The sequence below is a fragment of the Penicillium canariense genome (assembly GCF_028826845.1).
Source record: "Penicillium canariense strain IBT 26290 chromosome Unknown utg000001l_segment0_segment0, whole genome shotgun sequence".
Lineage (NCBI taxonomy): Eukaryota > Fungi > Ascomycota > Eurotiomycetes > Eurotiales > Aspergillaceae > Penicillium > Penicillium canariense.
In genome coordinates this window covers 3549508-3572694 of record NW_026622728.1, presented here as the reverse complement: position 1 = coordinate 3572694, position 23187 = coordinate 3549508, and the positions used below count along the sequence as shown (strand labels likewise).

At 51.2% G+C, this 23187-nt stretch overlaps 10 protein-coding genes across 10 annotated transcripts; 5 read left to right on the top strand and 5 right to left on the bottom strand.

Moving 5' to 3' along the window:
* Positions 1 to 247: 247 nt before the first annotated feature.
* Positions 248 to 1404, bottom strand: N7482_001266 (SGNH/GDSL hydrolase family protein; the record flags this gene model as incomplete). The annotated part of the gene is made up of 4 exons (XM_056683391.1): positions 248 to 276; positions 331 to 863; positions 924 to 1015; positions 1072 to 1404. The coding sequence occupies 4 exons, from the start codon at positions 1402 to 1404 to the stop codon at positions 248 to 250; spliced, it is 987 nt and encodes a 328-aa protein (XP_056546997.1).
* Positions 1405 to 2290: 886 nt separating this feature from the next.
* Positions 2291 to 3438, top strand: N7482_001265 (putative cell wall organization protein/glutathione transferase (Gto3); the record flags this gene model as incomplete). The annotated part of the gene is made up of 3 exons (XM_056683390.1): positions 2291 to 2689; positions 2751 to 3215; positions 3277 to 3438. 3 exons carry the CDS (start codon positions 2291 to 2293, stop codon positions 3436 to 3438), a joined length of 1026 nt encoding a protein of 341 aa, XP_056546996.1.
* A 741-nt stretch (positions 3439 to 4179) lies between these two features.
* N7482_001264 (uncharacterized protein) lies at positions 4180 to 6502 on the top strand (the record flags this gene model as incomplete). The annotated part of the gene is made up of 2 exons (XM_056683389.1): positions 4180 to 5298; positions 5351 to 6502. 2 exons carry the CDS (start codon positions 4180 to 4182, stop codon positions 6500 to 6502), a joined length of 2271 nt encoding a protein of 756 aa, XP_056546995.1.
* Positions 6503 to 7257: 755 nt separating this feature from the next.
* On the bottom strand, positions 7258 to 8361 carry N7482_001263 (DSD1 family PLP-dependent enzyme; the record flags this gene model as incomplete). The annotated part of the gene is made up of 1 exon (XM_056683388.1): positions 7258 to 8361. The coding sequence occupies one exon, from the start codon at positions 8359 to 8361 to the stop codon at positions 7258 to 7260; it is 1104 nt and encodes a 367-aa protein (XP_056546994.1).
* A 1507-nt stretch (positions 8362 to 9868) lies between these two features.
* N7482_001262 (AN1-type zinc finger protein) lies at positions 9869 to 10810 on the top strand (the record flags this gene model as incomplete). The annotated part of the gene is made up of 1 exon (XM_056683387.1): positions 9869 to 10810. One exon carries the CDS (start codon positions 9869 to 9871, stop codon positions 10808 to 10810), a length of 942 nt encoding a protein of 313 aa, XP_056546993.1.
* A 291-nt stretch (positions 10811 to 11101) lies between these two features.
* Positions 11102 to 12133, bottom strand: N7482_001261 (thymidylate synthase; the record flags this gene model as incomplete). Its single annotated transcript, XM_056683386.1, has 1 exon — positions 11102 to 12133. The coding sequence occupies one exon, from the start codon at positions 12131 to 12133 to the stop codon at positions 11102 to 11104; it is 1032 nt and encodes a 343-aa protein (XP_056546992.1).
* A 1091-nt stretch (positions 12134 to 13224) lies between these two features.
* Positions 13225 to 14865, bottom strand: N7482_001260 (tRNA-ribosyltransferase family protein; the record flags this gene model as incomplete). The annotated part of the gene is made up of 8 exons (XM_056683385.1): positions 13225 to 13414; positions 13472 to 13659; positions 13711 to 13788; positions 13841 to 13898; positions 13950 to 14270; positions 14348 to 14431; positions 14498 to 14748; positions 14824 to 14865. The coding sequence occupies 8 exons, from the start codon at positions 14863 to 14865 to the stop codon at positions 13225 to 13227; spliced, it is 1212 nt and encodes a 403-aa protein (XP_056546991.1).
* Positions 14866 to 15968: 1103 nt separating this feature from the next.
* On the top strand, positions 15969 to 17826 carry N7482_001259 (uncharacterized protein; the record flags this gene model as incomplete). The annotated part of the gene is made up of 8 exons (XM_056683384.1): positions 15969 to 16016; positions 16088 to 16220; positions 16276 to 16351; positions 16408 to 16489; positions 16550 to 17056; positions 17110 to 17279; positions 17346 to 17430; positions 17500 to 17826. The coding sequence occupies 8 exons, from the start codon at positions 15969 to 15971 to the stop codon at positions 17824 to 17826; spliced, it is 1428 nt and encodes a 475-aa protein (XP_056546990.1).
* A 1779-nt stretch (positions 17827 to 19605) lies between these two features.
* N7482_001258 (uncharacterized protein) lies at positions 19606 to 20121 on the top strand (the record flags this gene model as incomplete). The annotated part of the gene is made up of 1 exon (XM_056683383.1): positions 19606 to 20121. One exon carries the CDS (start codon positions 19606 to 19608, stop codon positions 20119 to 20121), a length of 516 nt encoding a protein of 171 aa, XP_056546989.1.
* Positions 20122 to 20758: 637 nt separating this feature from the next.
* N7482_001257 (uncharacterized protein) lies at positions 20759 to 21537 on the bottom strand (the record flags this gene model as incomplete). The annotated part of the gene is made up of 3 exons (XM_056683382.1): positions 20759 to 20979; positions 21313 to 21372; positions 21468 to 21537. 3 exons carry the CDS (start codon positions 21535 to 21537, stop codon positions 20759 to 20761), a joined length of 351 nt encoding a protein of 116 aa, XP_056546988.1.
* Positions 21538 to 23187: the final 1650 nt, after the last annotated feature.

Here is a 23187-nt window from a genome sequence, read left to right as displayed (position 1 = left end):
GGCCGTTGAATGTAGATTTGGGACTGGTAATGAGTTAATAAGTAGAGGACGGTGAATCGTCAAATGGTAGTGTGTCTTATGTCATTTTATGTCACTGGTCTCACATTTTGAGGGTGCCACTGTATCAGCTAGTGAATATACAAGGATCTGTCTAAAGAATCTCTTGGATATCGAAGCGCCCAACTCCTGCTTTCAAACAACAAGACAGATGCACAGATCCCTCTGAACGAGACCGTCCCAATCATCACTAGGTCCACATGGGGAGGCCAACGCCCACTGGATTTTATTAGCCTTCTGAACCGGTACAAAACAAAGACGTCCGGTACTCACTGAGTAGTGCCTGGAATGCAATTATCTGTATCACTCGCGTCCCATTTCGACCCAACCCACCACCTACTTCAGGTTGCGCGGGTGCCGTATAGTCCGGCAAATCGGGATCACTTGTGCTGTCATCCAGCTCCTTCTCCACACTCTTACTGATCGTCCCGTTCACGCCCGTATCGGCCGCCTTCTGGAGAAAGCCCTCACTCTGCGCTTCCTGGATAGCAGCCCACCATACAGCCGCCATACTCCTATACCCGTCGTCATCCGGGTGAGTACCATCCACAAGCTCGGACAACTTGATGAAATCGCTCATGTCGGCGAGCACAAGCCGGTCTTTGCTTGCGCGGCGGAGCGCGGCGAGGTCGCGGTATTGGTCGTTGATTTCTTCGACTAGGTGTGGCTGCTTCGTGTTTGGTAGGAGGGTTGAAAGAATGATTGTGGTGCCAGGAATAGAGTCGTAGAGCTTTGAAATCAACTGGTCCATTCGCATCCCTGCAGTGCCTACGTGATAATTTTGGACAGCGTCGTTTGTACCGAGGCTTTTGGCGGTTAGTTCGGACGTCGAATATGGGTTGTGGGGAATTCAGGTACAGACGCACTTGATCAGAATCAGGTTTGGCTGCTGAGAGATCGCCGCCTCGGTTTTATTTTCCAATTGGTCTATCCTGGCACCGAAATGTCCTTCGTGATGCTATGCCAGATATTGTTAGTGGTTGGGACCCGGGATTTTAGCCCAGCGTCACTCACATTGTCATGCATCGTGCCATTTCTCAAACTCCCGATCATTTCAACCTGCCAGCCTGCATAGCGAAGCTGCTGCCGCAACACCTTCCGATAACCATTGTGATCGGTGGACTGATACCCGAGGGTAATCGATGCCCCCAGTGGCAGGATGCGCAGAAGGAACGTCCCATTGTCGCGGGTCTGCAACGTGGACACGCTCTTAATCTCTGGCCTGGGCCCTGTCGACCTGGACACCGCATCAATTGGAAAAGGCTCGGCAGTTACAAAGGTCCGTGGAAATGCCAGCCATACAAGACAGAATTGGACAACCCAGTGCATGGGCGTCGAGTGCCACATGGCGATAGCCGCCCGGCAGAGCAAAAGGAGGACGAATAATTTTAAGATGCAGGGTCTACCACTATGCCCAACTTAAATCCAGCGAGATCGCCCCAGTTTATTATCGGCCCTGTCAGCGCTCCACCTCACCCCCTAACGGCCGGCGGCTCAAAGCCAGTGATAAGCGATCTGGGCCATGCTCTCATATTCTCGCCCAGCAGGCAACTCTAAGCCTCGCGCTGCTCCTTGGCGTGTAGTGGTGCTCAGTTTCGGGGGTAATGATCTGATCAGGGCCCGTTCGCACGTGCGAGACGGGGCCTGCAGTTATTGGCGATTTTGTTGCGCTAGAGGGCTAGTGTGGCCGTATTCGGTTTGGGCCCTCGGGGTAAATGGCTCCAGCGGTCAGGTACACCCATGGCTCCGTCTGGACTCGGTGCGCCCCCGGGCTGTGCCTCTTGGCCTGGGGAGGCCAGGCTGGCGGTGCTTCGGCCGTTGGTTTGGAAGTTTGGAACCCTGGTCTTGATTGGCGAACCCCACTCAGTGCGCCGCAGCTCCGTTAGCGATGATTCTTGGACTGGGACCTTCATTGAGGCGCGGGGCAGGCTTTAGATACAGTCCCGTCTATGGCTTTATGGGTATCCTGATTGCTCTGTGAATTGCTTCGTACTGTCCTCTCGTTCACTTAGCTGCATAGCATGATGGGCGGCAGTAGGAGCGGAACTGTTCCGTCATCTATCAATCAGCGAGATTAGATTAGTGTCTTGATCACATCATCCTCTCCTCCTCCACTTCTCGCTGTACAGCATCGATCCACTGCTGGGCTCCGGATCCACTCCATCGTAAGACAAAGAGTATAGCCATACAGGCTTTGGTCCAGCACGCTACTCGTTACTCAACCTCGCCCCCCATGACTACCCAACCCGGCATGATCCATGAGCCCGCGACCGGCGACGGCTGGCATGGCGTCATCCCCAGCAAGCAATTCCCCGCCGAGAAAGGCCGCTATCATCTCTACATCGGGCTTTTCTGTCCATTCGCGCACCGTGTCAATCTCATTCGACATCTCAAGGGTCTGACTGATTTCATTGATATCAGCGTCGTAAAGCCTTATCCGAAAGGCGACGAGAAGGGCTGGCCGGGATGGCGGTTCCCGAACTCCGACGACGAGTACCCCGGTGCGACAGTCGATCACCTCTTCGGAGAAGATTATTTGCACAAAATTTATTTCCGCGCAGACCCCGAATACTCAGGTCGGTACTCGGTCCCGTTGCTGTGGGATAAGAAGACCGAGACAGCCGTCTGCAATGTACACTTCTTCTTTGTCCCCCCTATAAAGGCATCTCGCTGACCAGAATGGAACCGTGTAGGAAAGTGCCGAGCTACTTCGCTGGCTTCCTACGGCCTTCAATGACCTATTGCCTCCCTCGCTCGCTGCAATTGATCTCTACCCCGACGACCTTCGGGCTAAGATTGACGCGATCACTCCATGGGTGCAATCGGACGTCAACTTCGGCGTCTACAAAGCAGGGTTTGCGCCATCGCAAGAAGTGTACGATCAACATGTCATTCGTGTCTTCGGGGCCCTTAACAAACTCGAGCGCATTATTGCACAGCATGGTGGTCCCTTTGTGCTGGGGTCAACGATGACAGAACTCGATGTTCGTCTCTATGTAACCTTGATTCGCTTTGACACGGTCTATGTTCAGCATTTCAAGTGCAATCTGGGCACCATCCGACATGATTATCCTGTCCTCAATAATTGGTTGAAGGGGATGTATTGGGATGTGGACGCAGCGAGGGCATCGACGGATTTCCGACATATCAAGGAGAATGTATGTCCTGCGTTTGATCGCTTGATCACCACCCACGTTGGAGCAAACTGACAACCAGCAGTACACGAAGAGCCACTACGATATAAACCCCAAGGCCATCACTCCCATGGGGCCTTTCCCGGACGTGGAAGAAGGTGTCCAGAGAGATTGGACTCAGTTGACAGTCGAGGGTGTGAAGCATCCGGCTGTGTTAGAATACGAGTCTACAATGCTTGGTGCATAATAGGCGGGCGGAGAAGAGCAGGTGGCCCTTTGTCCTTGATGATCTAGTGAGCCCGAGCAGCCACGGTCCGTATTCATATCCCCTAACAAAAGAAGACGTTTCTCTCCCGCCCCAGCCATACTAACATAGTGATAAGCACTCCGAGACCGTTGTGCAGCGATAGCTATTCTTGATGCTCAATAGACCTACCTGCCTTGGCTCATCCTTCGATGCTAGGGGTAATTATAATTCGGCTGTAGACTAACCACTACGCTCAAAGCGGTATCGGCGGGCGGAGCCACGGATTAGGTTTTTGTTTCGGAAAGCGCCTAACTTGCCATGCTTTTTCGGCCACAAAAGCCGACCGGTGGATCAGAGGCTGTTTGCCACCTGGTTCCTGACCCAGCGGCGCAAAGTTAGGCATCTGGACCGGTATTTCCCCAGTGCCACTTCAATAGTGTGCCGCCTCATCGCGTCGTGTAGCTGTTTTTGGGACGAACGCTTGCAAGCTTCTCCCAACACATACTAGCTTCTGGCAAAAATGGCGGCTTTTCGCTCATTATCTCGATCAGAACCTATGGCGGTCGCCCCCCAGTGCGCTTCGAAATGCTTGGTTCGTTCATGTCCGAAGCTGAGGCCTGCGCTTCGGCCGTGTTGTTAGGTACCGAATTGACTATATGAAGCCACGATTCCACCGCTACCACCACCCGTCCGGCCTCTTGGATTTTTTCAGCGCTGCTCCTTGTCGCTATCCGAGTCATAATGATGGCGTGGAAAGTCTCACTGCTCCTGGCATTGACTTGCGCAGCCACCACTTCGGCCCTTCCGTCAGATCATCCCAACCAGGGCGGATCGTGTCCGGTGAAGCCGAAGCCGCCATCGAATGAGCCCGAAGGATCTTTTATAGAACTCATTCGCTTACTAGAAAGATGCCCTGAAGGCCGTCCCTTCTGTCGTGAGCTCGTTCGTGATAAGTGGGAGATTATCACCAAAACCGAGACGGTGACTCCAGTGCCAGCGACTGTCAAAGCCACAGAGACTATCACCGACTATCCTCAGGAAGTCGCAAAGACCTCGACACACTGCATCACCTCTACCATCGTGAAGTCACCGACTCGCAACACCACTCACTATGCGACTTCGACTTTCACACACATTGTGCCTTTGACGGTCACTGACTTGTCCACCCTGACGACTACTGATATTTCTACTGTCTTCCTGAACGAGCCGGTCTATGAAACGATCACAGTACCAGTGACGAGTTCTATCACAAGCACAGTCACCAACGCAATTACTGATTACGCTGCTGCCACAATCACTCAGTCTTTCACGGACACCAGCACCGAAACGTTCACGAACACTATCACCGACTACTCGACAGCCTATGTGACAGCATTCATTACTAAGTTTGCAACCGATTATGTCACCGATTCTCATACGGACCTTGCGACTGCTACTGTCACTAACTACCATACCGAGACCACGACCCTTTCCTTCACCGATACTGCCACTGCAACGGCCACCGACACTATCTCATCTACCACTACACAAGAGGTCGATGTTTATGCGATAAGTACTCAGCCTGAGACTACTATCCAGACTAGCTTCGAGACGGTAACTACAACGATCCCCGCGACCGCGACCGACTATACAACTGCTACAACCACTACCATTGAGACTGATGGAGTCACCGTGACTACGACCGCTGCAGTGACTGTCGCACCCGCTAAAAGAGACATGATCGATGAGCGCGGAGCGTTGGTCACTCCTTCAGCCTTGAGGGCCATCCATAGCACTTCTCTGTGGAGTGCATGCTCTGTCTTGTATATTGAGGATTGGACCTCGACGCTGTACACCACAAAGACTGTTGCTCGTCCTACGGTACATTCATATGCATTCACTTTTGAATTTGAGATACTGATTTGTTGACTAGGTCACTGAGACTTTGACTACCCACACTGTCGCTCCTGGGGTGCACACAGTCTACATCACTAAGCTTACAACCAAGTTCGTCACCAAGACAGCACCCAATGTGTTGACTACCGTCAAGACTAGCACGGTCACCACCGGTGTCACAAAGACAGTGACCATTGCGGCAACCTCAACCATCACCGCTTCTTCGACCACCACTGCTACGGATCTTGCCACAGTGATAGTCACCGTTGATAACCCCACCACCGAAACCGACATCATCACAGCCACAGTGACTAGCGACGTGACAACCTCAACTACATTGGACGTAACAGCCCAAGAGACTGCCTCTGTGACTGAGAATGTAACTCAGGACGTGACAACCACCGCCACAACTGACATCACAACGACTCAAACCAATACTGAAACTGTCGATACCACGATAAGCCAGACCACCACTCAAACCGCCGATGTCACCTCTACCGAGACAGCGTCTGTGACGACCACGGAGACCTCGACAACGACTGTCGACGTGACCGAGGTAGCAACGATAGCCTCGACATCCTCCATCATTATCACCGTAACGGTACCTGTCACTGTGCAAACCACTATTGCCAACACAGTCGATATCACCAGCACCGCTTTCACCACGTCAACCGTCGACGTGACCGTCACCCAAACCGTGTCAACAACCACAACCACCACCGTCACCTCAACAGCCACAAGCTCCCCAACCTGCGGTGTGAACGTCGTCTCAAACCCCGACTTCGCCGGAGCATCCCTCTCTCCTTGGACATACTCTTCCACTGACAACGGAAGATATGCTTTTGTCGCCGGCTCCACTTCTACCTACGCGCTCAATCTCTACACGACTTACGACGGAACATCAGTGATCACGCAGTCGATACCCACCGTCGCTGGAAATACATACACCTTGTCAATGTCCTATAAAGTGCTGAGTGGAAACCTCGCCTCCGAGTTTCAGTGCATGTTCGACAACGCCGACGAAAACATTTATACCATCACTCTCGCCGCAGCCCCCAGAAATTCCTGGAGGCCTCTCCAAACCACTTTCCTGGCATCGTCGTCGTCTACTACAGTAACCCTCAAGCTGAATACGGTGGTGAGCGCGTCGCTTTATCTTGAATCGATCTCTGTTGTGACACCGTGTTGATCGGCTCTCGGGTTGCTTCTACTGGCAATGCCTAAATCTCACTTGACTTAATTCTGTTTCTATTTTGTATATATTCTATTCAACTTGGAGACCTCAATCTCTCGAATTCATATAGACGTTCTCGAAGTCATTTTCGCCGCTTTATTCCCTTTGATTCTTCCCAGACTCTACTTTGAAACCCGTTGGTCTATTTGCTCTAGCCTGCTGTAAGATGTCGAAAGATATTGTCGAATAAAACCACATGACTAGTGGTTCTGCAATCCCGTGGAATTAATAAAAAATTGCTACACTAAATCTTCCGGTCCTTCATCATTATAAGGATGAGAGCAGTGATTTGCACGGGTGGTGCATAAATATAAAACGAAATGCTGGATTTGCACTCTTACAGCCATGACGAGCCAATGAGAAAGAAAATATATACATGATGTCTCTCCAAACAAAGAAGAACACTGCAATCAATCCAATTAGTTCCTGTGAGAGCAATAAGTGACGGTATGGAGTAAAAACATTGCCTATAGTGCACTCTTGGGTCTAGCAGTCTTTAGGGTTTTAGCTACCCACGGCCATTCAACCAGAATCGCATAATATCCATAGGTCGTTAATCAGCAGCCAGAATATAGTTTCCGTAATCTGCTCCTAGATTACAGAATAAAAATTTTCTTGCTATATCGGTGTCTCATAACGTAGGTTAAAGTTTTACGTTTTTCTAGAATTCACAAATTTTCTATCAGGGTGTCGAACATTTTGTTCATCAGCTATTGTACCTTGCCCCTCGAATCGACAGGCCAGATTTCCTCAATGACTCCTCTGCGGTGAGCATAATACACATCGTGCAGATTGATTGTGGGGTCGATGTGGCTTGGGATAATTTCGAGGCGATCGCCAACCGAAAGGTCAGGGGTATTCTCTTGCCACATAAGAGACCCCTGCTCATCACCAAACTCATTATACTTGTATCTTGGATCTTTGCACTCAGCCATTCCACTGTCGGTCGTCAACGACTTCAACCCGGCATCGATTGTCACGGCCCGAGGACCCTGCTTGCTGACGACAGTCGACAAGATAGTCAGACTGTTGGAGTAGAACGTTCCGACGGCGTTACGGTAGTCGGTATCCATGAAGATAAAAGAGCCAGGCTGAAGTTCAGTGACCCCAGGGACAGAGGCGCAGAACTCAGCCGTTCCGGTTCCTCCGGTCGTCACAACCTCGATGTTGTAGCCCGCCTGGCGGAACGATTCGGCGGTACTGGTGAGGATGCGCATGGACTCCAGGCATTGAGACTTGCGGTCCTCAAAGTCGTGCAAATGTTGTAGATGGCCCTCATAACCCTGGACACCAACAATCTTCAGGTGCTTCAGTCCTCCAACATGCTTCACCAAAGCCATAGCAGGCTCACCGGGCTTCACGCCCGTTCGGTGAAGGCCCACGTCAAGGTCGATTAGGGTGGCGATGGGCTCGTCAATGCCCGACTGCGCCAGAGCATCATTGACTGCCGATGCGCCGAATTCGCTATCGACGACAATCCGGACTTTGCGGTACTTCCGAAATAATTCCACCAACCTCCTAATTTTGGCGGGGCCAATTATTGGGCAGGTAATGTGCAGGTCGTCGAAGCCAGCGGCAGCAATCACTTCAGCTTCGCTGACCTTAGTAACGCAGCCTCCCTTCGCGCCGGCCTTTGCCAGCTTGCCGGCCAAGATGGCGCTCTTAGTCGTCTTCAGGTGAGGGCGGACGTCAAGCCCAGTCGGCAGGAGCTTGTCCATCAGCTTCTTGATGTTGGCTTCCATGAGGTCGAGATCGACAATCATGGATGGCGTGTCAATGTCCGCGACCTTGTCGCCGACCTTTGGGGGCTCCATTTCGAATTCGAAGCCGGGGAGGCGGGGGTAGATTGGGAAGCTATTTGGCTGCCGTGGGGTGTCTTTCCAGGAAGAAGTCGGGTCGGGCGGGAAACTGAGCTCCCTCAATTTATAATGTGGACGCAAGGGGGACTGTGACATGCACTAGAGACCGGCAAGGTCCCTAGGTGGATGTTGTACCCAGCTGTTAATCCCACTTTACCCCTCGGTCGGAACCGCGATCGCTGATTCGCGTGTCGGGCGAGCTCCCGCGGTACAAGTGGTGCGCCCCGCGCTTTAAGTGGGATGTCTCCATAGAGACCCATACTTCGAGCTGCCAGACCCCCGTGGGGGTTGTTGGGTTACTACCGACCGTCCTACATCTAATCGTAAGGGAATGCAATTTATCGGATAGTCGTCATGGTGGCAATATGTATCGTACATTAAGTGGTCAGGGATGGGTTCCTAACATAGCACTTCAGCGAGGCCAAGGGCTTCCTACGCGACAAAGGAATGGATCGGGTCGAGGGGAGTATGAGTCCTCTAATCTGTCAATGTACCCACATTTCATATTGATAAGAGCCATAGTGGCCCGTACGAGTACTCTAAGATGATCTTGAACAGGCTGATTTCTGTGTTGTTCAACTCGATAACTTTGGAAACCTCCTATTGATACTCACATCTTCAATCATCTTTCAAAGATGATCCAACTGGATCTGGCACAGCACCGAAAAGGAGCTTGAACAGGCCTTTCGAAATATCTAGATCTCAACCAAATAATAGGCTTATGGGCCCGAAAGGTTTCCCTCGTCACAAACAATCATCCTTTTGCCAAGATATGAGTAGCCATAAAGACCAGGAACCTCCATTCAGAAGCTAAAAAAAGCAGAACACACCAAAGGGACGACGAAACTACTTACTGGGCAACAACATCGAGGATAGACTTTGCCTGATTGTAGCCGACGTAGTAATAGGAGGGCATCGATCGTGTGTCGAAGGGGCTCCATTGAGGCACTTTCTACACTGTCTTCTCAGACATGGTAGCATAGTATGTGAATAGAATGAAGTCTTCGAAACAACAACGAGACTCGGTAGGGAGCAAATAGTGAGCAGCAAGTCTGTTTGGTTCCCAAGGGCACCACTGATGGCTACACCCAAGTCAAGCACTCTCTGCCCAAGAGCAGTATAGACTTTATATTTGCGGCCATGGTAAGCGAACTACGCTCTTTCTGTTCAAGGCATTGGTCTATCCTACTATCAGAGCAATAAATGACGGTATAGACTAAGAATGTTGCCTAGTGCATTCTTGGTCAAGTATTCATTTTGCCTAGGATTTGGCCCTCTTTTGTCTTGACACCTACCCTTCGCGGATCTCCGCGATTATTAGCTAAGCCGCTGGAAGCTTCTCCGCATTAGTCACCGGTTGCCATCGCATTCTACACTCCTCGATCTTCTGCTCTTATACCGACCGATCTACTCCATTCTTTCTGTGCTCTATTTGCATTCGATCTTTTCACCACTCGTTAATATGTCTCCCGTCAGCATATCCAAGGGGGGCACCTCCTCCCACACGCCCGAAGAGTCCTACACGCAAATGGCCGATACCGACCTCGAATCAATCGGCCGCCACTGCCAATTCGAATACTGCGGGCAACTCGACTTTCTCCCTTTCCGCTGCGAATCCTGCCGAAGCACATTCTGCCTCGATCACCGGTCCGAAACCGCCCACAAATGCCCTCATGCCGGTGAATGGGCGCGCCGGCGCAACGGCACCTCCAACCAGAAAGAGAATCGCATTGCGCCGGAAAAGCCCAACATCTATAACTCCGACCAGTGTGCACACGTCTCCTGCAAGACCCTCATCAATACTCTCAAAGACCCCGGCGTGCGTTGTCCGAACTGCAATCGCCAATACTGCCTCAAGCACCGGTTGCGAGAGGAGCACGAGTGCGCCAAGCTTACCCCGCTGGGCGCGCGGCAAGGCAGCAGCCCGAATGAAACGATCAAGTCGATGTTCTCGCGGATGCGCACTTGGGGCAAGGAGAAACAAGCTGCGACTTCGAATCTGATCCCGAAGCCCAAGGTCAAGCCGAACAGTCCTGCGGCGCGAATCGCTAGCGTCAACGCGATGAAGCGGTCAGCCAAGGGCGATGCAGGTGTTCCGGCTGATCAACGGCTATACTTGCATACGGTTGGCACGGCAGATACACAGGCTGCTGAGCCGCCGGCTGGGGACTTCTACTTTGACTCGCGTTGGAAGGTTGGGCGGGTGCTTGACGATGCGGCACGCAGGTTGAAGGTTGAGAACCTGAATAACCGCGTTGGAGGAGAGGAGGCGCGTTTGCGAATCTTTCATGTCGAATCTGGTGACTTCTTAGAGTTTTCGGATACCATCGGAGGCGGGAAACTGAAGTCGGGAGATACCATTGTTTTGTTGCGAGGCGCTGGTCTGGTCCTTGAGAACTCATAATGAATGCCTGTTATCATCTCATTCTATACTTGACGCATTTCCTTGCTTGTTTGCGGTTCATCTTGGGGGCATCTACATTTGGAAGCGTTGCTCATCTCAATTATACCTTATTGCTGTCTGTTTTGCTTCGGCGTTGACTGTATATCATACAGGGGCGGCCCAGGGGTACATAATGTCTACCGTCTTGTAAAGTCTCGATCTATGGCATTTATATTCCAAAAGAGAAACTGGTATCATCTAAACATAACATAGGCAATAGTGCCCAATAAGATTCGTCAAGAACCCCCAGCATTAAACACTCATCTTCATCTTGATGATTTTGTGTGGCTTGTATCCAATAACTTCAAACTCATCCTCCTTCCACCCGTCGATAACAGCGCTGCCCCGGTCCTCGCGCTTGATGCGCAGCTCGGGGAAATCTGTAGGCTCCCGGGTCAACTGCTCATTCAGCGCGTCGACATGGTCAAGGTAGACATGAGCATCGCCCATGGTGTGGATGAGAGTACCAGGGTGGAGGTCGGCAGCGTGGGCGAGCATGTGAGTGAGAAGAGCGTAGGAAGCAATGTTGAACGGCACGCCGAGACCCATGTCGCAGGAGCGCTGGTAGAGAAGGCAAGACAAGGTACCCTTCTCAGTGGGCTTTCCCGTCTTCTCGTCGAGCTTCATTTCTGGCGGGAAAGAGACATAGAACTGTGCGAACATGTGGCACGGCGGGAGCGCCATCTTGCGCAGGTCAGCTGGATTCCAGGCGCTCATAATGATGCGGCGGTCAAAGGGCGAGTTCATAATCTTGTCCACGACCTCTTTGAGTTGATCCACACCTTGGCCGGTGTAGTCGGCCTTCGCATCAATATACTCCGCCCCAAAGTGCCGCCATTGGAATCCATACACGGGGCCCAGGTCGCCTTCTTCCCGGTGTCCTAGTCCGACCTTATCGAGGAACTCGCGGCTGCCATTCCCATCCCAGATCTTGATCCCGGCCTCGGAGAGGGGTAAGGACGATGTGCAGCCGGAAATGAACCAAAGAAGCTCCGCAAGCACGGCGCGTAGGAAGACTCGTTTTGTGGTGAGAAGGGGCAGAACGGGTGTCGCATCGCCGTTGGGATTGGGCTTTGAGAGTGAGAACCGAAGGGCCGGTGGGCCGAACAATGATCGTGTGCCGGTCCCTGTTCTATCAGGCCTATGCTCTCCCTGAGCTAGGATTGTGCGGATCAGGTTGAGGTACTGATGCTCTTCGTGCGAGGGATTGTGTTCCAGGTTTGTTGTTGCTGTTGTCGGCGCAGTCGCCGCAGGCGAGGGGCTAATGAGTTGTTCTTGAGTCATGTTCGATATATTGGGATCGGAAATGGAGTCGATCTTTTTGTGGTTGCGGCCTCTCCTCTTGACTGGCACGGATAGGAGGAGACCGGCAGGATTTCGATGCGCGTCGACGCGACACGCTATCACGTGATCACTATCGTACCGTCCTGTCTTTTTATGAACCAGCATAAGAGGCCTAGACATATACTCCAATCTGTAGATCAAATGGGTGAAAGTCAACGGGCAGAGAGAGCTCCATCATGTAATGTTAAAATCTTTCAAGCTTTATTTGGAAACCCCGCAGATTGATATCCAAGATTCGGCTTTCACACCTTACGTAACGTACGGCACGATGTTGGGGTTCCCCGTATTGTTATGGAATCCTCCAGTTCTCTCTCTCTCTCCTTCCCCATGTTTGAATATTCTCGTTGATAGCCACCACAGACATCTTGGCTATCGCGATAGGCCGCGTAAACCCTTATTTTTGAATTACCCTTCCTCGTCAGCTGTGTTTTGCCAGTCTAAGGGTAACTCTATAGTAACTCGATAATTCTCATTCAATGAAGTCTAGGACGAGTCTGCAGCTTCAAAGATACTATCCATTTATTACGCTGTTTTAAAGTAGTCGAGTGTTGACTGGCCAATAGACATCCACATATAAGCGTACATCATCGCGGACAATTTTCTCAACGTCGTGAAGAATCTAGATGTCGCTGTCGAAGGGACTGGCATTGAGCTTGAAAGTACCTTGACAGAGGAGCATCTGCCCGTTGGATGCAAGGGAAGGTATGTATTCTGTTATTGGGAGAGTCTGCATACCAACTGACGGTCTTAAAGCATGTACATTGCCTGTGGTGGGCCTCATGACGAATAAACCGCGGATATTTTGGCGACGTGACAGCCGGAACTATTCGTTTTAGGTTTCAATGTAGCAGAAGGGTGCACATCATCGCATCAAATCATGCTCTCAGTTGAAGAATTCAAATGGTATCTGTTAGTCGGTTCAAACACCATCTAAGTGTACACGCTTTTCTCGAGTCAAAATGCAGATCATCGTCACAGTTTTCACACAAGAAGGTAGATCTTATATATGCAAGTAGTCGAAATTATGCCGCTTAATTTTCCAAAAGGTCCATCCCCACGCCTCGCAAAGCGCCCACAGCCCACTCAGGATACTTTGTCTTATCTCCATTATAAATATTGGAGAAGAATCGGCGAACAAAAGCCGGATACTGGTCATCCAGAATAGCCTGGCGTACAGCTCCCATCAATTGCAACATGTAATGCACATTGTGCATCGTGAGACTAGGTTTTCATCAGTCTTATGGGGCGATCGACTATAGGCCACAAGTGCGAACTTACAGATGAGCACCAACGGTCTCCTTCGCAGTTACATGGTGTATATATGCCTTGGTCACGCCGAGACCACCTTTCTCAGTTGGGCGACAGCAGACACAATCGCAACCCTCGTCGATGGGAGTGAAGTCATTTGCATACGACTGATTGCGAAGATTCAGTGTACCGGAATTCACAATGGCGTTGCCAAAACGCTGGCTCAATATTAGTATGGATACTATTGCCCAGTGACGATATCAACTTACCGCTGTCCGTGTGGGCCACACGCAGTCGAACATGTCTGCACCGAGAGCGACTGCAACAACGATATCTTCCGGATATCCCTTGAACAGTGTTAGAAACAAAAGCAACTCTGGCCCGAGAGAAGGCACATACCACTCCCATCACGTATCGGGGTTTATTTTCGGGAAGAAGTCCGGTACACGTGTCGACCCTTCCAAAGTGTCAGTAGATGATGCGCCAGAAATGGGGAAGTGCCGAGTACACTTTGCAAAACTCCTCCTTAGCTTCACCGCCAGACAAGCCTCCAATTGCGATTCCGGGGGTATCACGAGCCACCATTTCCTCGCAGCACTGTTTTCGGAGATCTAGATCTAATCCACCTTGAATGATACAAAACAGATTTTGTCTCTCGGGGTATTTATGCGCGTCGATGCAACGGTCTAACCACCGCACAGACCGTTCCGTAGCTTCCTTGATCCGGGCATGATCTGGGGAGGTGGTGGCAATCACATCGTCTAATTGCATAATGATATCTGAGCCAATAGAGTTCTGCAGAGAAATGGAGTGTTCGGGGGTGAGGAGCCTGGAGGTCTGTTGTCAGTGATTTGTCTTCAGATCGCATTGCAGAAAACCGCGAGCAGTGGCGGCGGGGAGTCCTACATAGGCGAGCCATCATGGGGACTGAGGAATCGAACACCCTCCTCGGTCACAGTTGCTAGCTTTAGAAGAGAAACCATCTGGAAGCTGGTAGAGGCCAGGATATCTCAGTCAGCCGATCGTCTCTTCTTGCGGAATAAAGCCGCCTCTTACCCGCCGCTATCTGTCAAAAGATTACGATCCCAACCTTGCAACTTATGAGCGCCGCCCACTGCATCCAAAACCTCTTGCCCGGGCTTCAAGCCAAGGTGATATGTGTTGTTCAAGCACAGCATACATCCTGTGTCGCGCAGCTGATCATATGTCAAGCCTTTGAGAGAGGCTTGCGTCGCAACAGGCATGAAGATCGGTAAGGGAACAGAGCCATGGGGGAGGTGGAGGGTACTCGCGCGGGCTTTCGTAGACTAAACGCACCAAAAACATAAATCAAGTCAGCGGTAGCTCTTTCTGGGGGTTAACAATGCCTAGCGAAGACCTACCGAACATTTCGCGTGACAGTCAAAAGTCAATGCGGAGGGCATGGTTTTTTGGGTGGGCTTAGCGGCGGTCGACATGGCTGCAGCGATCACAAATGGTGCCTTGGGTATCAATTTAGGGCGAATCTGTGCTAGCACACGGTAGCATTGCATGGAAGGACAGCGCGGGGTGTCGCGGTGGTGCCAGCTGTGATGCGATCAGGCACAATCTAACTGATAAGATGTTTGTCTGGTTTGCATAACTGCCGATGGCAATCGCTCACGAGGTCAAGTCCGCGGGCTGCCATTTAGTTTCAGACTGGGAGAGAGAGTCAAAATTCAAACACTTGCTAGTCTTACGGAGTGGTTTGGAATATGGCTCTTCCTTCGAGTATGAGAAGTGACCTGAGGCTGAGAGCTCAATAGACAGTTTGTATGTCACTGTTCATCCCGGAAGAACCTGTTTTTGCAATGGTCCCAAGAATTACAAATTTTTGGGCTGATCTATAATCAATAGTTTCAATCTAATAAATTAACTGATTTGAAGCGATATAGATATGGTGCAATCCAGCAAAATTGACTATAACAGCTTCCGCAAATCGATTCCAAGAATATACTTCGCCCAACCAACAGTGTTAAATCTGAAGATGAAGAACTGCGCCGGAAAGAATATACTCGCGATGGAACGAATGGAAGGACTCGAGAATATGGGAACAGCCTTACAACAATGTAGTCTGACCATAGGCGCTGCCCTTATCCGATCCCCTCAAAGTGGGATCATGCTGAACCCTGCGAACGTAGAAACAGGGAGACTTACTGAGAAATGGCATACCTCAGTATACGGAGCAGTAAATCAAGGTTATAGGGCACATTGCAAACTCAAACAAGCCTTGTCCTCCGTCTTGACCCAGCCTCATCCAACCCCTCGGGGACACCCCAGCGAAGATCAGCGCTCGGAGAATGGCCGACCTGGCCAGTGCGGGAGAGCAAAAAATGCGGGGGCCCTTTCCCGTTCCCGGGCAAGTTGCAACTAGTTCCATGCCGAAGGAAAAAGTAATGAAAAAGGAGGAACCATTAGTGTGCTGTGTTCCCCCCTCCGGCCACAGATCGCTTCTGAGTTCGAAATTCGTGTTTTCTCTGCCTTCCTAGATCGACAGCTTTCCTGCACCATGATGGCGGAAAAGACGTGCGCGACGGATGTCGAGAACGCTGCAGGCGTAAGTGTTCCCTTTGCCATCGGATTTGAAATTTCTTGCGCGGAATTGTGCTGAAAGTCGGAGGCGAATAGTACGCTGAGCCCGGCGAGCTCGACCCGGCCCGTGAGGCTAGCGAGAAGGCATTGGTTTGGAAGCAGGATGTGAGGATTGTACCTTTATGTGCCGCGATCTATCTTCTGTGTTACTTGGATCGGTCTAATATCGGTGAATTGAATCAAAGCAAGAATGAGAGTCCGGAGCTGGAACTGATCTGGTGCAGGGAATGCGAAAATCCTTAATGAGAATACCGGCAATGACCTCCTGTCGGAGACGAATATGACTTCGTACCAGTATACGTGAGTCCGACGCATCGCTTCGCCGATTTGTGTAGCAGGGAGCTAACAAATTCAAGTATTGCACTCATGGTGTTTTTGATCGCGTATGCATTGTTCGAGGTGCCATCAAATTACTTTTTGAAGAAGCTTCGACCAAGTGTATGTCTGGGGACTCGGTCAATAAAGTGTATAGTTAGCCAGGGCTAATCATATCCACAGCGATGGATTGCGTTCCTAATGCTTTCCTGGGGCGCAACGACTATGGGTCTCGGAGGTGTTCACAATTATGCCCAAGTGACCGGCCTACGGTTTTTGCTCGGTGTCATGGAAGCAGGCCTTTTCCCCGGCTTCGTCTACTACCTGACCTTTTGGTACCGAAACTCCGAGAGATCCATGAGGGTAGCCTTGATTCTAGCCTCGGCAACGCTTGCGGGCGCTTTCGGCGGCGCAATCGCCTATGGTGTAGGCCATATGAATGGTGCACACGGTCTTTCCGCCTGGCGATGGCTGTTCATCATCGAGGGCGCGCCGTCTTGCGCTTCAGCGGTGCTGGTGTGGTTTTTCCTACCAGACTACCCTGAGTCTACGCATTGGCTTTCTGCCGAGGAAAAGGAACTTGCAGCAGATCGCTTGAGACTGGAAGGGTCTCAAGGCTCTGCAAGCGCAATGTCATGGGCTGATGCGAAAGCAGTGCTGGTCGACTGGCGGTTATACGCCCATTATGCCGTATGATGCTCCTACCATATCATGGTATACATGTTTAGCTAACTTTATGACAGGTGTACTTTGGCATCTCGACGCCATTCTCAAGTCTTTCTCTTTTCACACCGGCTATCACTGCTGGCCTGGGATATTCTAATTTACGCGCCCAGCTTATGACTGTGCCTCCATACGCTGTTGCGTACGTTGTGACGGTAACCGTTGCATGGTCTGCAGACCACTTTAATAGGTTAGTCTGCGGGGGACGCAGCAATAGTTCACCGTCAAGATTTACTAATCTGATATATCGCTCTAGTCGCGGACTTCACTCCGCTGTTTTTTCCTTCATCGGTGCAATGGGTTTTCTGGCCTCCGCTGTCCTTCCTGCGGAGGAATATCTGGTAAGTGGGCCTCACTGGGGATTGAAGTGAGATATTTGACAAAGAATGAATTAATAATGTCAACTCTAGCACCGCTATGGCTGTCTGATAGTCGCAGCCAGTGGCGCATTCGCCTGCATTCCCCCACTCCTGGGCTGGCTCTCTTCGAATGTCCGCTCCACGGCCGGCGCGGGTCTAGCCATCGCGTTGAATGTCTCCTTCGGCGCACCGGGTCAGATCGTTGGTGTTTGGATCTACAAGAGCAACGAAGCGAAGAGGGGTTATCCGACGGGCCACTGGACGAATGCGGCATTACTGCTGTTCGTTGCGGCTGGGTGTGTCCTCCTGCGGTTGTATTATGGGTGGAGAAATAAACGGGGCTTTGGTGATGGGACTGGCAAGAAGTTTGCATATTAGATACCTCAGCTTAGTGGGGCGAGTGATGTATAGGCCATTGGGTAAATACTGACTGTGACTGCATGGGGCATTTATGAGGAGGGCTTGCATAATCTTGGAATGCAATTGATGATGAAATCTCCCAACCGTCATGAATGACGAAAGATCAAAGATAGCCAGAATTGACATGAAGCGTTTAAAGAATAATATAAAAAATAAAAAATAAAAAATAAAATAAAGTACAAATGTACAATGCAGGGAGCTGAAATGCAAGGCCTTGAAGAGGTAATAATCATTATGCGTCGTCCTGCATCCCAAAAATGGATCTCCAGCTTCGACTACAGGATTGATACTGATCGAAAAGCTCTGTCGCCACGATGAATTGCAAATCACAAACAATTATCCGTGAGTTATTTCGCTCCCGCATCCCTCTAGCATCCCCCGCCGCCGCCGCCTCCGCAAGCCCCGGCAGCGGCAACACCGGCCCCGGCCGCGGCCCCGTTGCGGGTCCTTCGCATCAGCTTGCTCCGGTCATGCTTAATGTATCACTCGTAGGATCTCTGGTACCTGTCATAGTCCCGGACATAGCGATTGTAGTCCTGGCCATAGTCGACGCGGCGTGGGGGAGGGAATTTGTCTTTGGGGTCGGGAGAGGAACCGAAACACATGATCGAGTTCAAGACTTTGTCTTCGATATTTAGCTGGTGGACTTTATTTCAGGGAGCTTGATCACTGATGCTATATTGCAATGGATGAAAATTGGGAGACTGAATCGAGTAGAGATTGTTTCCAGCATTCGGTTGAAGAAGTATTGGGGTTTGGCCCCCAATAGCACAGCCACCGCCTGGTGCAGGCAAGTTTCGTCATCAAGCTCACCAGAGCGTGGGGTCGCCATTTAAAGTTAAAGGGCCGCTGATGACTCCATGTAGTGTATTAACAGAGGAGACAATCTTTGGCTGAAATGGACTTAAGTTTAATTTTCCTAAAGGCAGTGGGATATAGAATCTCAACCTACACATAATGTACAACGCATTCAGCTCTGGGGGAACGGGTCATCAGTTAGGCGTTTGGCCATTCCATCTTTCGCCGCCAAGAAACGACATACGCTCTTGAATGTGTCCCTATTGATGTCTGTAGCTGTTCTCTATCGATCTTGACTATCCTTCTTCCTCCAAATTAAAACACGCCACTGGGTATGAAAGGTTCGAGGTAGACCCTCCTACTTGTGAATTGTACATGGATGGAATGTCTCAAAATTCGGAGAGGGTGACATGTCGGAGATTAAATATTTGGTAGCGCACATGGTCATGTTGCACACGCCAAGTCCTTATTCTAATGCCCGAAAAAGCAGTCATTGGGTCTATTGCAGCCCGTTAAGAAGATGTTTGGTCTAGAGTCTCAAGATGAACAGAAAGTAACATTTTGTTATGAGATGTCCTGTCGATAAATGTTATAGCTCAATAAAGCCCTTCCAACCCAATCTGATAGACCCGGCCATTCCTAACCCAGTGATCGATCACGAAAACAAAAGAAACCAATGCAGTTGTCCAGTCCAGTCCGATTCCAATTCCCCAATCCCACACATACAGCCGTAGACGCATAGAAGAAAAACTCCCGTATTCAAACTCAGCCAAGACAAGCGTGAAAGACCATCCTAGAAGATCCAAGCTGATTCACTCAGGAGAAAGCAGTGATAAGAAAAACCCCCTTAGCTGATTCCGATCCCTGTAACTCCTCGCGCGGATTCACCGCCTCATTGTTTTTCCCCAATACTGTTTTTACCTCCCCGCCTCCCTGGTCATGTCGTATCTGGCTGCTTGGAATTCAGCCGAGCGGTTTCCCGCCCCACAGGTCACACAGGCACCTGAAGATGGTAGGCAGCTCAGACGCAGACAATCACAATGCGCGACCACGCGCAAGCAGGCTGTCTCAAATGTGGATGTAGCTGCCCTTCAAGATACATCACAGTGCACCATCTGTGCCCTGTCGCCAATTGAGAGTTTGCCGTTTCATACCCCGCCGTATGTTGAGACGCAGAGTCTTCTGGTTCCACGGTTCAACGCGGGTAGCTTGACGGCAGAGCCCCACCGAAACCACCCCACCGATTCTCAACCACGGCAGTCCAAAGGCAAGGAGGACCGCATGTCCAGAGACCGGTGTAGCAACCGGGAAGGCCCTGCTGCAATTCATTCACCGAGGAAAGGAGCTCTCGGGGGGAAGTCGCAAGGCCCTAATCTATCGTCTAGGTCGGCCAGGTGGATCATGTCCGATGTCCGCAGCATTTGCCGGCACCGCAACCCTGAGTCGGAGAATTAAGAGGGCATCGTTCCTGAGCCGTTAGGACTGAATGGGTGACACGGTGCTGCCAGTGAGTCGCACAGAGGCTAGGCCGGGCTCAATGTAGTAGTGGTCATGAACCCAGCCTTGGTCTCCGACACGGCTGCAGATGGCTCAGAGCGACAGTGGGAGAGAGGGAGGCACACGCATGCTCAAGGGCCATTCCAGCCCAGCCCAGCCGAGCCCTTCGCCCTCTTGTCCAGACCATTATCTCCCTATTTGAGCGGATACCCGCACGGGGAACACTCATAGCTGCGCAATCATTGCATGTGGCCACCTGTCAAGGCTTCACCGGCCGGCGAACGGATCGGACATCCGGGGGGTTCGGGGAGCGAGAGGGCGATTTAGTCGATAAGAGATGCGGTGGACGGAACGGTGGTGACCTTTTGTCTTCCTGCATGCGCATTAACAGAAAAAAATGGGAGCATCAGCAAGGCGCGAGTGTAGCTGTGGGCCCGCGCAGCAAGCAGCAGAAAAAAAAATCAACCCAGACGCGGCATAACAGGGAGCCACCCTCGACAGTCCCAACCACAAGATTGAATAGAAACACAGGAATGAAGCAGAGATAACCACCCAACAAAAGAAAATAGTCGAATAGGAGAAAAATAAGAAAGGCTCAAAACCCACCAGCTCCGCGGCCGTAGCCGGCGGATTGCTGCTGAGGGAAGAGCTGCCCGGGATAGACAGTGGAGGAACGTGGCTGCTGGTTGAGCGACTTCAGGGCGACCTCGGCGGCGTCCTCTTTGGCATTGTTGATGTACTGGCCGTCGTACCAGTAGCGGGCGGCGATATTCTGGCCCTGGACGGTGACAGTGCTCGACCAGGCGGTCCGACCTCCTGCAATTCCGACGCAAGGGCAATCAGTATCCGCTGTCAAGCTCGGAACTAAAAGTCGGTGTACAGAGCGCGCTTCTTTTCTGCAGCTCCACTCTTTGTTGCCTGCAATGCCGTGACACGCAGTCGCGAGGAAACAGAGAGCCAGCAGCAGGGGAAGCGCAACTCGTCGAACCGGAAAAAATTCAGGGGATAAAAGAAGGCAGGAAAAAAAAAGAGAACTGCAAAACCAGCGGCATTGGGGAGGCGAGGGGTAGTTCTTTTGATTCTGCTGGGAGAAAAAGACGGGAAATGTATGGGAGGATCTGGGAGAAAAAAATGGAAACGGGCAGGTACCTCGCCGATCGGAGACGATGTTGAAGACAGGGGGAGGCAGTTTGGTTCGTCTGCAGTGTTCTTCCGGGGTATTAGCCAGAGTCAATGGTTCTTTAGGGACTTCGTGGCGTGTTTTAAATTGGCTCGGGGAGAGGTTTTGTCTTCCAATGGCTTACCCTGGAGTTGCTCTTGCCAGCTAGGTCGGCCCGCAGCACTGCTTCCTTGAGGGCTGTTTGGCAGTGACATTGTGAACAGGTATAGGGCAAGACGGTGGAAAGAGAGTGTGGAATGGTCAATTGAAGGGATGGATGAGGTCCGATGGGAGGCGGTGATCGATAGGACGTGGTCGTTTGAGGAGGGGCCAAGGTAGTAAAGCAGGAACCAGTAGACCACAAAGTCAACGAAAGTCCTAGTTGGAGGAACCACGAAGCTCTAGGAACGGCAAGTATAAAGTATATATAGAACGATGGCAACAACCTCAAAAATGATGGAAAGACAAAATCCACAAAAGCCCAATGGATGACTCTCGCGCGACCTTTTTAAACCTTGAACGGCAATCGACATGGGGAGCGGGGAGGTCATATAAACGGTGGGCCGTGTTTTCCAGGCCAAAAATAAGGGAAATAAAATAAAAAAAATTGCCCCCTTAGAAAACTCCCGTTCTCGGAGGGGGCATGATGCAAAAAGAAAATTCTTTTTTTCCCCCTGTGACAAACATGGAGCCTGACCCGTCAAACCTAACGGAGTGGACTTATGCAGGATGATTGGGACATAGTACAGCGTCAGCCAAATACCTTTCCCCCCCTCCTCCGTGATCCACCAGTCAAGGACCGGGGCGGAACATGCGGATCATTAGGTATGAGGCTGCACACTGGAACGGCCCGGCGCACGCCGACCAGACCCAACTCTTGAAGAAACGCTAGGCAAGGCAGGTAAGTGCGAGCCCAGCGGACTTTTGTAGCGAGAAGCAGAGAGATAGGTAGAGAGGGGCGGCTGTTTTTTTCCCACTAGCAGGGCCCGGCCGATAATGTGACAGGCATATTTATCCACCGTATCCACTCCATCGCCTCTATTGTCTATGGATTTGATTTGCTTCCTATGATTCTCAGCAAGGGGACAAGATTGGGCGGGCTAGCTTCGCAAAGGTCATCAAGATTCGTATCCCCTAGGGAAAACAACCACACACAAGATACCCCAAATTCTAAATATACTGTATGGAATGTACCACATAACCGTCGGGAGGCCAAGGGGCGATGGCCATTGGATGGGAAAGTGAACAACGCAGAGCACCCCACGTTGATATTACAAACAGCGGTTACCGCCGTGGGGTTGGGATCACCGCGAGGGGAGTAGTATGTCGGGGCCCCGTCCATGCTTCATCGGCCAGGCAAGAGCATCAGGCAAGGTAACCTGAGTAGGGTTACTGGGCTAATATGTTGCACCGGTACCTCCCCGATTGACTTACCTATGACCTACTGGGTAGGTAGGGGTTAGTGGCTAGGTATCTAATTTAGTTCCCTTAGCGTGCGCATGGATAACCACATCGGCGGAAACGCCTTCTGGAATAAACCCTGCGGGATGAAAGGGCATTGCATGCTGGCGGGCATGTAGGTCGTTGTCTGTCCCCTAGTCTCCATTGAGGTAGACAGTGCTGATCTCGGCCCAAACTGCGGGCCGGGCTTTCCCCGTCATAGCTTCTGGCGGTTTGCTGCCCTTTTTTTGCACATCCATGGCGATGCCCAAAGGTACGAGATTTGAGTTGGCAGAGTTGTATACGGGCAAGAACTACTATCGCACCACCACCTCTTCCTCCTCCTCTTCCTTCTTCTCCCCCTCTTCCCCCACTATAGCAAAAACAAGAATTGAATTATAGAGCACACTCCTGGAGTTAAGCCG